Source organism: Filicampus tigris, chromosome 3 (assembly GCF_054856515.1).
Source record: "Filicampus tigris isolate MCC_2025a chromosome 3, RoL_Ftig_1.0, whole genome shotgun sequence".
Lineage (NCBI taxonomy): Eukaryota > Metazoa > Chordata > Actinopteri > Syngnathiformes > Syngnathidae > Filicampus > Filicampus tigris.
In genome coordinates, this window is record NC_141219.1 from 8048857 (window position 1) to 8062981 (window position 14125).

A 14125-nucleotide genomic window follows, 5' to 3' on the forward strand; every position below is an offset into this window, starting at 1 on the left:
CTCTTTACACAGACAGCAAAGAACCTGTCCTGGAAAAAACTAAAGTCAACGGTTTCTCAAGATATCGATAGTATGATTACCTAGATTATAAAATTATACAGTAGATCATTGATGTATGTAGAATCAAATTTGAAAATAGTCAACATTTCCCTTTCATAAATGGACATGAGGAATCAAAGTTTACACAGCAGAAAGTGTTATGGTGAGTAATTAACAATGAAATATTGGTTAAAAATGTTACATTTCATTTCTGCCTTTGCAAAATGGGTTTCAGTGGTCAACCTTGACAGCTCAACTGTATGTCTCTGTGCATTGCAAGGGCAGCCTATTAGGTCCTAATATTTCTTTAAATCTTACAAAACTGAAGTTGAACATCACGTTTATATCGCCGAAAATATATCGCAGTGCTGTCTATTGATGATTTAAAGCATTATGCAACAGTGAGGGCCTCCTTGAGCAGTGTGACGCTACGTAATCATTATCTCAGTCACATCTACACAGGCATATAATACTGCAATTAAAACATTGCGTTGGTCACTTGCAGTACAATAATTACTTGTTGCATCCATACATCTTACAAATCACAAAAAAAACTTTGGCACATTAAAAATCACAAAGCAAAGAATCCATACAGTCTATGGTTCAATTAGTTTAATAAGATAATTAACATAAAGGCAATGCATAATAAATACCTGAAGTGACTCTCGCTGTGTTAACGATATATTGTGTATGCATAAAAGAAAACAGTGGGTTTTATGTTGTTTTCTCAAGTGCCACGCTGACACAGTTATGGATTGTGTATAAGGTTACTGAAGTACATTTTAGAAAAAGACCAAAAGGTGGCGCCAAACAGTAAGAATAGGTTTACAAGTAAAGTGGTTTTTGAAGCAGGGATGTAGTAAAAAAATTAGGCCTGCAGTACATTCACTCTTGGGTCACTTTGACCTACAAGCATTCATGGAGTGTCAAGGAATGATTGCTTTATAACCTGAAGGAATGACAGATTTGATTATAAACTGATAGGATGCAGCTGTTAAATTATGAATTTTGAAGTGAACAAAAATACAGAAAACTATTTTTTAAAAATGCAAAAAAAAAAAAAAAAGCATAAGAAAAAAAAAAACACATGGCATCAAAGCAACTAAGACAAAAAAACAAAAGCAACCCTCTATGACAGCACATTAAAAGTGCTTAAACTGCAGCATACTAGATTGTAATGCTAACTGCAGCATTAGCAGGGTGTGCCGAAGGGTTCCACTATGTGCCACATACATACTGTGTGTTTTAACTACATCTACTCTATGTCATCATCACTTTATAAAGCGGTAGACATGTGCAAAAGGGAGACAAAATAAATCATTCTTGCCTCGTACTATTTACTCACAGTGTTGACATAAAACTAATTGAATGCATTAAGAAACATTGTACTGGCAATAACCATTTGTCCACGTATGTATAAATGCATGGAATGACTGAGATGTAAAAAAAAAAAAAAAAAATCTCAGCTAAAAATAGACTACTGGTATTTGATTGCACGCAGCAAAGTTCTTTTAGTGGCTAAACATTACAGATTAAAAGGAAGTTTGTCAGGACAAAGAAGGAATGAATCAGCATGAGTACACTCTAGCGATTAAATACACTCTTAATTAGTCTTGTGTGGCCAACAGTTGGTGTCAGTAGAGAAAGGAACCATCAAGTTCTGTTACTGATCCATAGTAACGTGTCGCTAGATCATTATCACCACTGACAGACAAGTGACAAAAGCGTCTCGGACAGCTCAACTTGTGTCTCCCCAACTACTTCACAGTGAGACGCAACAGATGGAGCAAGTCCAAAGTTGAGTCAGGGCAGGTTTGTGTGCATCTGAAGTGATGTGAAGAGGTCCTGCTCGATTCAGATGTTGGGGAGACACACGTGGATAGAAATGTGACTTTTTCCATTCCTTCAGTGAGCCTCTTTATTGTGGAATGTTTGTATTGGACTCTTTGTCAACAAAGCGGGGAGCACATCTGCGGCTCGGGAAGCCGAGCCAAAAGTGTTGTGATGTTGTGCCAAAGCACGAGTTGAGGTGGCCGTTCCTCTCGAGGCGGTCTGTCAGCTGTCAGTCATGTGATTTGCGGTCAGATTGTCCGCTCACGCCAGTTCGGGCCGCGCTTCCATTTCGCCACGAGAGGCCGTGCGCGCTCGCATGTACTCGCTGTTTTGAGCCGCTCTCTGGCTGCCGTTGCCGCGGCGCCACCGCCGTACGCCCAGGAAAGTGTTGAGACCGTACACACCTGTGGCCAGGAAGCCAAAGGTCTGCGCACAAGAGGAAATGGGAAGTGAACAACAATTCACAATTGTGGAAAACTAATCAACCTTCCATAAACAGGCTGTTCATGAAATAAGAGAGAGGTCCATTTTGATTCTCGTACTTGTAGTGCAAATATTTAATGAAGTATACAATTGTGTTTACGTCAATCTCCAAATATCCCAATGAACAGAAATAGTCCAGAGAGGAATAAATGCACATGAAAATGATGTAGTTGCACATCAGCATGCTTTTAAAAAACAGTCACACATCCAACAGGAATCCTACTGCGGTAATTACACTAAATAAAACCAGTTAATATGTTTAACATTGTCTTTTATTTTATTTATTTTTTTATCAGGGGTGTCAAAATTAGCACGTTATTGAGAAAAGTCTCACTAATGCAACAGATCTTTTTTTTTTTTTACACAGATTAACGCACGCCCCTTACTTGGAAATCCCTTTACTTCGAGAATTCCGGTCGTGAGGCAGCAGAAACGTTAGAAATGCACTGCGCAATATACACAGTTTAAAGAGCAGAAGCCACAGCGGAGGAGCCATTCGGCCTGTGAAGGACCACCAACCGTTCCCTGTTTCGAGAGGGGAATGCACTTGGTACGCTGCTGGTTAGCAGTTAGCACCGAGCTAGGTTGCTACAGCTCTCAAAGGGGTCTGCGTGGGCACTCCCAAATCCCTTTAAGAGCCAAGTGTATGCCTGTCTTGTCACTTGAAGTGACTCTGAGTAACTTGCTCTTAAGGTGTATTTTAGTCAGCAAGTCCAGAAGATAGCTCGTGTAACAGCATTGATTTGATTTCCAGTTCGTTTACCGGAAAGCTGCGTCACTAATGACAATGCATCACTATAAAACTGAACAAAAATAAAAGCGTACAATGCTGTGCAGAGGCGTCACTACAACACACATTTGTGGTAAAAAGAATATATTTGTGGGGACTGGAGACTAGTTATTTTTGATTAACAAAATGGGCAGCAGTCCATGAGTTGCTTCATGTTCTAATTTATATACTCTTAACTTGAAAAGAAAATGTATTGTTACTGTCACCAAGGTCCAACGTGAAACGCTAATGCCACCTAGTGCCACAAAAATTCAACACAAATCAGACTCATTGTTTTACACTTCTTTACAATAATAATAATAATATACTTCTAATTACTATAAAATTACTGTAGCAATGAACTAAAACGACAATATTTGTAGGAAGTAAAGGTATTTGTCAACCTTTATGCTAACAAGAGTATAAAAAAATTGGAGAAACAATATTTTATTGTACATTTAGAACAGATATAAATAAGAAAAAATAAATAACCGTGAGCGAATTGGGGGAGGGAAATTCATGTAATTAATTACGATTAAAAAATGTAATCGACTGACAGTCCTAGTTTTTATACAAGACTGTTAATTTTTTCTTTATTAAAAATGCGACCAAAAAAAAAAAAAGGAACATATACGGTAAATGTCATTTCAGTTCTTTTCATTAGTGACAATTGATTTGCTCTGTGAGTAGATCGATGTGCGTGCGCGTGCATAATAATCAGCCTGGGCCCGCGTACTCACCACTGCCGCTATTTCAGCTCCAGTGTTGTGGTTTATGCACGCGAGCACGAGAGATGACAAGAAGAAGAGGAAGGTGCTGGCTGCCGTGTTGCCCAAATCCTATAGGAACACACCAAAACATACGCATTGTGAATTAGCCGTTTGCTTTGACCGCAACTGAAGAAAAACAACAATTTGGCTCGCGCAAATAACCACTCAAGATTGCATCCCTGCTGCTTCATTATAGCCCATTTAAACCTGCAGGAAGTATAGATCAAAGGTGGTGAGCACTTCATATTGCTGACACGGACCATCCCCCAAAGCAGGGAAAAGGAGAGCTACTTCCTTTACACAAGTTCCTTTCTCATTTCAAGACAGTTTAAGAAGGGGTTAATGACGGTAGCAGGCTTTCCCGTCACACTGGGAGGCATGATTTCAATTATCACAGCCCCGTTTTTTTTTTTTTTTTTTTTGTCATGACAAACGCGCTTTGTACCACTGGAATAAATGAAGCGGTCGCAATAATGTGGCATCAAGGGGGTTAATTAGTACCCCCGTATTATTAAACCATAACGACGGAATGCGGTGTTCAAACCGTCAACCGTAATCCAAACCACAGCCGCTTTGCACACAAACTGAGCCTATATCCCAATACACACACAAGCACAGTTTAGCTGACACACCCGACCGGTTCAACAGGAACGAGTCTAATTTTTGAGGGTCCTGTCTCATGCGGGGAAGCAAACACATCACACATCCAGGCAGTTCACTCGCACACATTCCATGTTTTCGCCCAGCCGACACTCTGTAAAACCTTAAATAACACCAGACCAGAGCAAACCGCTGGCTTTCTGCTCGAGTCTTGGCCCGACCTCAGTCAGCGCCTTTACGTGAACTAAAAAAAAAAAAATTAAACACTGCATAAAAGCAATTGAAAACAGCATTATAAAATGCACGTAAACACCATTAAATGATTGTGTTTTACTTTTTGAAAGTTGGTTTAACACATACAGACAATTCAATTGGAAATATAATTCCTCTCTCATGTGCTGTAAAAAAAAGTTCCATTGATAGAGTACCGGAGCCAGCTTACTGAACAGTACTCCAATCTCTGTGGCTGACCATAAAAAATTTTTAATTTACAAAAGAAAAAAAAAAAAAAAAAAACGCCAGAGGGAGGGTGGCGTGTTTGGACCGACAAGGAAATAAATTCATGCTACAGCAGCTTCAATAGTTCAACATTTTAAAGCATACAGTATGTAACAGATGGAAGGAAAACATTTGTTTAGGAAGTGGTGTTACGTTTGAGCTGTGACACAATCCCTGAGAAAATTCATGTACTAAGTGTATTTTAACACAAAAACCCATTTATCTATTCACGTTGAATAAAAAATGTATTTTTAGTCCATAACATGAAAAATGTAAACATCTCTTCAACTGTTACTCTAATGAAAGTTGCCCTAAAAGTCTAAAACAATACATCTGAGCTCAGACACCATTCACAAGAATTATAGTTATGCTCATCAACATTTATTTAGCCAAGTAAGAATACATAGGCACGACCATTTAAAATTGATTGCATTTGAAATAACAGCCAGCATAGCTGACAGTTTTCAAATCCTTAACTCAAAGCAAGCCATTAGAATCTATTTAATCCATTCTCATCATACCGGTTTAAATTTTTGCTCAGTGTACAATAGTTCAGTGAAGCAGTAGTAAAAGTGAAGTGAATGAGTGACAGCTAGCTAGATAGGTCACATTTTTTATCCAGATGATATTGCAACACAACCATTTTCTTTTGAGTGTCCCTATAACCAAGAGAGACAGTTAAAGGAGGAAGTCAACCCGAAATTTTTTTTTTCAAGAATATGTTCTATGCAGGCCCGCTAGATTAATAAACACGGTACTCTGATTAATAATTTTGCGTTTGCGGAATATGAGTTAGGCAGCAAAATGCATGCGTTTTTAGCTAGCTCAGGGGGGCGTCCATTTTGTCACTTCTGTCAACTGAAAATGACATCACAGATGCTCAGGGCTCTGGTAACGACCAATCACGGCTCATCTTCTGAAAACAGGTAAACGTTGGCCTGATCTGGCCATTTTTTGTTGCGTATTGTCAATTCTAATGTTACGCTTTCGTGCAGTGCTTGTACGAACAAATGATAGTTTATGAATTTCCTTTTTTGTTTGTTTTTACCTTGGCTTCACAAACATTTCAAAACTTTGCCAAACTCAATAATAAAAACATTCATTAGTGGTGTTGTAACACATTTACAATGTTCCTCAAAGTCTCCCAAGGTCGAATTTACAGTATGTGGAAAAATGGTCCTTGATAACTTGGCTACTCTCATTTTAGCTGCAGTGTGTGGCGCTGTGTGTTCCATGACTGTAGTTGCCATCTCATGGCAGCAACTTTATGCGTTTAAAAAAATCAAAAATAAAATAAAAATAGCTTTTACTATATTCTACGTTGTAACAGAAAAAAAAAAAACAATGAAACAAAGTGAGTGCTGGCCTGAGCTCAAACTGATTCAGATTCTGACTGCATGCCTGGTGCATGTACGATTCCAAACCAAGACACCACGCCAGAATAATACAAACATAAACAGTTAGAAAACAAAACAAAAATGCTGTGAAGGTCAAACATAAATTACATAATTACGATATAATCATGCTAATTTGAATACAGCCTATTGCAATTATACACTGTTTCGCTTTAAAAAGACTACTCAACCTTGTGCAAAGTGGTGCTGAAATTGAAATAGTATTTTTAATACAGGTTTTTCACTTTTGCCTACCCCCCCCCCCAGTGTTGTGCCCTGAATTCCTGATTTAATTGACGGTTTTAATCAGCTGCCATTATTTGCGCAAAATCAGCACATCTGTTCAAATTAAGTCACTAACATTGTGGTGCAAGCTGTTATTTCCACTTAGAAGGGGCTTGAGTGGGTGGTTTAGGACCTGACTTTTCCCAGCAGCGCTGCCAAAGCCACCATAGAGTGTGAAATTGGGGAGACGGAGTCACATAGCACATAATCACATGATCGAAACGCTCGTGCAGAACTTGCTCAGTCAGTGCAACGGCAACATCGAGCAGTAGTTTGAAATGAGTGAAGGGGAGGGGCGGCACAGTAGTAAGCTAGCAACGATGTTAAGAAAAGGATTCAACTTACAGCCGAAGCTACACGAGACTACCTTTGCCGTTTCCATGAAAGTCATTACGAAGGAAGACGAGCAACAATTCCAGTTGAGGACTCACCAACAGAGCACAAAAGACATAAAAGACCATCTGCCGATGAATAAATCACGCTCATTCCTCGGTTCTCGTAGGTATCACCGTCCTACAGTGAGTGGAAAACACATTAAGCTGTAACCAGACAGTCCAGTAAGCCATCGGGGAAAAGGAACTGACGGAATGCAAAAAATGTTGAAGAATAAGGTCAAACCTTAGAATTTCCAATTAGATGAACGCTGCTGGTCACAGGCAGGGTGCCGCCTAGTTCTCTAAATCCGCACACTCAAACTGGCTGCAGCCACTCGACAACTAACCAACTGGTATTTCGGGCCAAATGAACACCATTTTCCCTTGCTCGAGGCATAAAAGCATACCAATGATGCTATATAAGGCAATCTGATATCTAGAGTTGGATTTAACATCCATTGCTCGACCACGACATGTTAAGCTTGCGTGTGGCTTGTGGAATTATAGCTAAAAGCTACTTTCCACTCCCTGCTGCTCTCAGACAACACCATCTTGTGTGTTTAGGCAAATAGTAGAAGGCAGGCAAGCAGTGTCAAGAAAAACCAACCATCTCATTTGGTTACAGCTGACATGGCGTGTTCGAGTGACACTGTGGAGCTGCAAGGCCGCCCACCAACTTCCATTCGCTTTGCAATCTTGCTATTTGGAAGATCCTAAATTCATGTGCTCCAAACTCCAATCGCAGATCAGTTGGTGGCTCCATCCGTAAGAAGGAGGAAGAACTTACTTTGCAAAAGACAAAATCAACCCACACTCACGTTAATGTTGGACATGGCAACATTCCACAATCAATCAAAAATGCTGACTCAGATCGATCCATCCATTTTCTATACTGCAGCACTTTTTCTCAGTTGGATCCTGGATTGTGTGTTTACATGGAGACTTTTTTCAGAATGAGTTCATTCCGAATGAAGCCTTCTGGTCACCTATTTTACACGTGACGTGATCTATTCCGATCGGCCGTTGACTTGCTCGACCCTGTTAATCAGCCCCCGTTGCTCATAGAGTCATTGACGACCGCGTCCAAAAAGGTTGAGAATTGCCTATAGGTGCCAATCATACCACTACTTTTTGTCTAAATAAAGCTTCCGTCTGTGCCTGTTTCTACGCCAGGCGTCTGTGCAGGGTGACTTGATTCTGTGTCTTGAATGCAGGGCTCTAGACTAACTGGTTGTACTTGGGATTACCAGCACAAAAGTTAGGTGCACCCACATTTTTTCCCGCTGCATCACATTCAACACCACCGTTTTATCGGTACACTCCTTTTTCAAACAAAATGACAACCCGTCTTTTCAGGTTGAAAAATTGCGTCGATTTGTGAACAGAGTTTCGGAACGTATTAAGTCAGTGACCCGATGATGCATTGTACATGCCGCGGAGCACTGAGTTCTGTTCCGAATGCAAAAGAGGGGCTTCAAAATTGACTATCATGCGAAAATAAAAGCAGATGAAGCATAACGTGCTAACCGAATGCCTGTCTCGCAATGTAGCATGAAACCTAAAATCAATGTTCACTATAAACAAGAAAGACAAAACACACTGAAGTACATTCCCCCCCCCCCCCCCCCCCCCCAGTAGTTGTCATGCAACAGTTTCGCACTTGACTGTGACACCTTTGATAAAATGTGTACCAACCGTGAGGTTCCAGTTGATGTGGGGCACTTTGGTGTGCAGGTTCAGAGAGAAAATCACTAAGAGTGTGCCGGTGACCACAAAGGCAGTGCAGCTGACAAACTCGAAGAAGTAGACGCCACTGCATGGGGAACACATCATGATGGTTTCTATGCAGATGAACCCGATAAGTGACAGGACCTGGAGGGGGATAAATTAAAGGGACAGTTGTAAACACTTACGCAAGGGCAATACCAAGACGTATAATTACATTTCAGATCATATGGACATTTGTACAAAGTAATGAGCAGTGCCCAAAAAACACGATATTTTTCTTTACAGACTGTGAGGTTTTCATTTGGATTTTTTTCTTACACGGTTACCGTATTTACCAGCTATGGTGCAAAAGTAGCTAACCAGCAAGTACTTCAAAGTGTAAAAAAAAAATGTAAAAAAATTGTGGATTCATCAATTTGTTCAAACACCTTTTGGGAAAATATGCAAAGTTGACATATCCTTTTTTACAAGTTAGACCAGGTGTCAACAACGTGGTGCCACCAGGCAGTCGCCCGGGACTACTTGAGGAGCTCGCCGGCATGTTCTAAATATCTCCACTGAACATCTTTTTTGTTGCTATTCTTTTTAAATCACACTTTCAGTGGTATACATTTGGTAATGACAGTATTTAAAAACAAAAGAAAAAAAAAATAGTGGAGTAAAACATTCTTCACGTATGCACCCCTTCTCAGTGGCTAACCATGTTTGTACCTTGTACTGACTGGCTAATTATTGAGCATTATATTTCATATCAAGGTCATGTTTGCACAGGACTTCAGAAGGCGCTGTCTGGTTTTGCTGTGAAACTAAACATCAGTCTTACAATGAAATTGTCTGTTGGTTTGTGTGCATTGCATTTAAACCCCACCTAGCAAACAGTCAAATAATGTTATCAAAGCGTGTTTGCTCTGTTTTATGCTCCATGTTGTTTCTTTAAAGGGGAAGTCAAGACCAAAATATGTCCTATGTGCTTGCACTAGTCTAAACATGGCATAAGAGACATAAATAGATGGCATCTTGGCTCAAAAAGTAAAATAGATGCTCAATTTTTAGCTCATTGTCCATCACCGGTATTTGCAGGGACTAGTCACTGTTTGGGACAGGTTTTTTTTTTTTTTTTATCTTAAAGAATGAAAGAAAGAAAATCATTTGTAGAAGCGTAACAGATTACAAAATGACATGTACAGTTCAGGACGGAGCCTCCAACCTTCTGCATTTATGAATGTTGGCACAAAAATTGTCGGATGTCTTGATGACGAAGAGATTGTTGTATGAATAGATCCCGAGGCCATGAACCCATCTCATGAGTCCACTCCTGGCAGCCGGTGCGGATGCCTTCCACCGGCCAAGTCATCAACAAACCACAAAATGGGAGGAATTCCATTATTTAGGTGTTCTTTTGCCATCGAAGGCCCGGCAAAACCACATGCAGATTACTGGCTGGGTGAGTGGGGTCCAAATTGCAGACACTCAACAGAACCAAGAAAAACACCAACGCACCATCCAGTCTCGTCCAAGTCTGCCACTGGATAACAATGAATTTATGTTTAAACTTTAATCAAGGTTAAGCAGTAACTATGCATGAGTATGTGGTTTGAATTTTAAAAAATGCCCAACATTATCCAACTGCGGTAAACTAAACATTCCAAGAACATACTGTCCAATAAATACTCCAAATGATTATTTTGACACTCAAGAAGAATCGTTGGAGTGCTTACATTCACTAAAATCCATTGTAAAAGAATACGTTTTTTAAAAATGTTACAAGGGGCTTTCCACCAAATGCCACAGCCCTGCCATGTTGGACAAATCTTGCAGACAACAATCGAAGTGGCTTCGCTGCGGGTAAGAGTGCCATCGCACTCGGGAATTAAGAGCAACCGCAATTTATCAAATCGTGGAATTGGATGCAGTTTTAGTCTGTGTCACAACCAAAAGGGGTTACACCCAAACAAGAGCGCAAGGCTGCAAATGTTTCGGCATGATGTCATGTCTGTGAGACAAAAAGCATTACTTCCCCAAAAGTCCCTCCGTAGCAGCTAGCAGGTGTCGAGCTGCCAAACAGGAGGAGGAGAAGGAGGGGCCCGCAAAGCTCCATATTGGATAATCTCGTAAGTAACGATTAGATGTTTACCTTCACCCCTACAGTCTGTGCAAATGCAAAATCACACAGAACCTCTCGCTCACCGCCTTAACATCCGGATTATTATTATCACTATTATTTCAGATACCATTTGTTGTGAGAAGGAAACACAATCACTGAAAGAACTGCGGGACGTGTTTTTTGTGTGCAAAGAAGCAAAAAAAAAAAAAAATTGCAACGCGGGAATGCTTGAACAGCAACCCACAGTCTATGTGCTGGAAACCATAGCTAGCCCGAGTGCAGGTTATATTTCACCACAGAGGATAAGGTGAATATGCAGTCTATGACATGCATTTCTCACCACATGCAGGCACAACATTCTTTATTTCTCCCTCCCGGAGCTGAATAAGTAACATTTCAACCAGAAGTGACCGCAAGTGTCTCTCAAAGCAGGAAGCGCACACAGTCATTTGGCACCATCTGGAAAGTTCATTACATCTAGAGCAACTCAGCGTGATATTTCAGTAACACAATAGTTTGCAAAGGTGCTGGGAAGCAGAATGATTTGTCTAATGAAATTCCCAATAGTGAATGAGGAACAGTTTGAATATCGGTTGGGCTTTGTTGAGGACAAAACATGGTCAGGTTTCATGTGACACAAGAAGGTGGTCAGAGGGGGGTTGGGTGGTGGAGGAACTCTCCATACAGTAAAATATAGTCGGTCCGTCAGTACAGTTCCAGCAAAAGCTGCTATGACCATGCATGGGAGGTTGTCTTGCTGCATCAAGTTTAAAACGGTATTTATTTAGATATCAATACTCTAGTACTGTATACGATACTAATACACCAAATACCCTCTTAGCAGCAATTGAGTTCACACAGTTCGGATATTCAAGATTTGTCCTCCATTGTCGTTATTTTGAACTTCATAAGGCACAGAATATAATTTCATGACCCCATTTAGGGCAGAGTAAAAGCATTTACAGAATAAAGCGGTAAAACTGCCCGCTAAGGAAGAAAAACCATCTGGCGGTGAGACTTGCAGGCTTCCACTAACATACCAAATGCAAACTTGGATGGAATTCAACTGTCCTTGTTTGTGAGGCAGACATACTTTATGACTATCTTAAAATGAAAAGTCTGTGTCAAAGCAAAAGAGCAGATTATTTAGCTATATTATTTATTTCGATATTTGTAATGAGAGCAAAGAAAACGCTTACATTGCCTGTGTTTAACTGTAAACACATTTTTGCTGAGATGGCGATGTGTAGGCTAACTTAAACTCCATCTATGACACTCAACAGTGGCCTACTTAAAGGGTAAAATAATACTAAGTGAAAACGGAAGACAAAATTGAGTCTGGAAGGGAGGACATCATACTATAGTTCAGAAATTTGTTTGGGTTGAGGTCATGGGTCTGAAGTTCTTCCACACCAGGCTCGCCAGGTGGTGAGGGCACAATCATGCTGCAACAAAAAATGGCCTTCTCACTAAAATAGAATTATCCTTAATAGAAGCCCACTTCCATATTTCCAAACAAACATACTGGTTAATAGTCACGGGTAGAAGCTTCCGCTCTTGATACTGGCTACTTGCACCTAAAAAAACACACAACACTGTCAACATAAGAGGTGAGGCACAAGTCAGACGGCGAAGACTTGACAGTTTTCTAGCAGCTGTCTGTAATTCAAACATTGTTGTCTAATATAAGTATTGGTTTGCTCAAACTGTTAACGTGAACAAGTGACAGGGAGTATTGTACTACAAGCATACACCAAGGAATTGATCACCAAATAACTTCTCCCCCTTTCTGTATTTTGTAAAAAAAAAAAAAGATTCAAGACATGTTCAGGGGAGTATCATATCCAGACAGGTGCATAAACGTCATTCAAATAAAAAAAATCAATACTGGAAAAAGGTTAATACGACAGGGAAGTATAAAAGTGTTGTGCAGTACGTGTAAGGGATTAAAATCATACATTAGTATTAGGACTACATAGGAGTATTTAATCCATTACTTGAACACCGACTATGTAGTTTAATTCCACGGTGACCATATGTTAATGGCTAATTAGTGGACAAATGGCACGTCATTACTTAGGACCACTTTTGTGGAGTGTTTACGTTGTCCACCTAACACTAAAAGACAACTTACCACTTCGACCGCCTTTAAAATACCAAAGTAAGACTTGAGGTAGTCCACATCGCACCGAATACCCCCCAAAACACTCCTCGCGTGGACTGGCTCGGTGGTGGGCTGATAGGGGCTGCTAGCCCCAGAGATCATGGAAGTGTTGGAGGCCTCGCCGTCCAAGCCCTCCGCCTCCTCTGTGTTCCTCATGGTGGTTCCTCGCGGTGCCCAAGGGCTTGTTATGTCCAATTAAAAAATGTTTCAAACCGCGCCGGTGGCCTCTATGCGCCCAAGAACCCAACTTGTTCCATGTTGACACGAGGAGCGAGACGGAGGAAACGAACAGAGAGATCGACTTCTCCCGGCCGCCCCGCCGGGACGCGATATCGGGTTCACGGGGTAAGGAGGTCGACACCCCGGGCTGTTTCCTGCTTGCTTGTCGTTTCGTTCCCACAGAGGCACTTGGAACTCTATTATGCGGGTCACTTGTTTCCACAGTCACATCACCGCAGACGATTCTGATGAGTACCGCAACATACGAGAGAGAGGGGGAAAAACACGCCTACCGGGAAGAGCGAGCTCTTTCTGTGAGCAAATAACACGAACCCATCCGGACCAAGCGAGAACCGATTGTGAGCTAGCGTAAACTCGAGGCCTGCTGTCCGAGTAGCGGCAACCCGCACTGAGGCAGCTCCGAGCGGTTAAGATCCCCGTGGATGCGGGCCAGCTTGTCTCCGCCCCTCACAAACTACACGAAAACTCTCCGCCGGTTTCGGGTTCCTCCAAGCGGTCTGCGAAAGGGAATTTTGGCAAGAAACAGGAGGCTCTTTTCTTTCGCTCTCTTTGTTGGCAATGCCTTCGTAGCTGATGTAAAAACAACTCCCTCCAAGTGAAGGCTTGGAAAAATAATCGTTGTCTTCTGGGTAGAATTACAATACAATGCCCTCCTACTCTTGTGACAATATTAATAATAATAGATTAAAAAAACAAAAAAACAAAAAAACAATGGTTTCATATATTTTGTTGTTGTCATATAAGCGTTTAGTATTCATTTTCAGTGTCCTTTTTTGGGCTGGTTAATACTGTACTGTAATTGTTTTGTTCTTAGCATTTACTGCCATCCGATGGTTCATTGTGG

At 40.9% G+C, this 14125-nt stretch overlaps 1 protein-coding gene across 1 annotated transcript; it reads right to left on the bottom strand.

The window, feature by feature from the left end:
* Positions 1 to 636: 636 nt before the first annotated feature.
* cmtm4 (CKLF-like MARVEL transmembrane domain containing 4) lies at positions 637 to 14045 on the bottom strand. Its single transcript, XM_086025658.1, has 4 exons — positions 13012 to 14045; positions 8741 to 8917; positions 3865 to 3963; positions 637 to 2298 (listed from the first exon to the last, which is right to left on the bottom strand). The coding sequence occupies exons 1-4, from the start codon at positions 13195 to 13197 to the stop codon at positions 2134 to 2136; spliced, it is 627 nt and encodes a 208-aa protein (XP_085881784.1). The 5' UTR covers positions 13198 to 14045; the 3' UTR covers positions 637 to 2133.
* Positions 14046 to 14125: the final 80 nt, after the last annotated feature.

Excerpts from the sequence above, each read along its gene's own strand:
- cmtm4 (XM_086025658.1), bottom strand. The coding sequence starts at position 13,197 with ATGAGGAACACAGAGGAGGCGGAGGGCTTGGACGGCGAGGCCTCCAAC. Across the intron at positions 8,918-13,011 it reads TTTTAAAGGCGGTCGAAGTG|GTCCTGTCACTTATCGGGTT; the intron begins GTAAGTTGTCTT and ends ATCCCCCTCCAG. Across the intron at positions 3,964-8,740 it reads ACATCAACTGGAACCTCACG|GATTTGGGCAACACGGCAGC; the intron begins GTTGGTACACAT and ends GTGTTCCTATAG.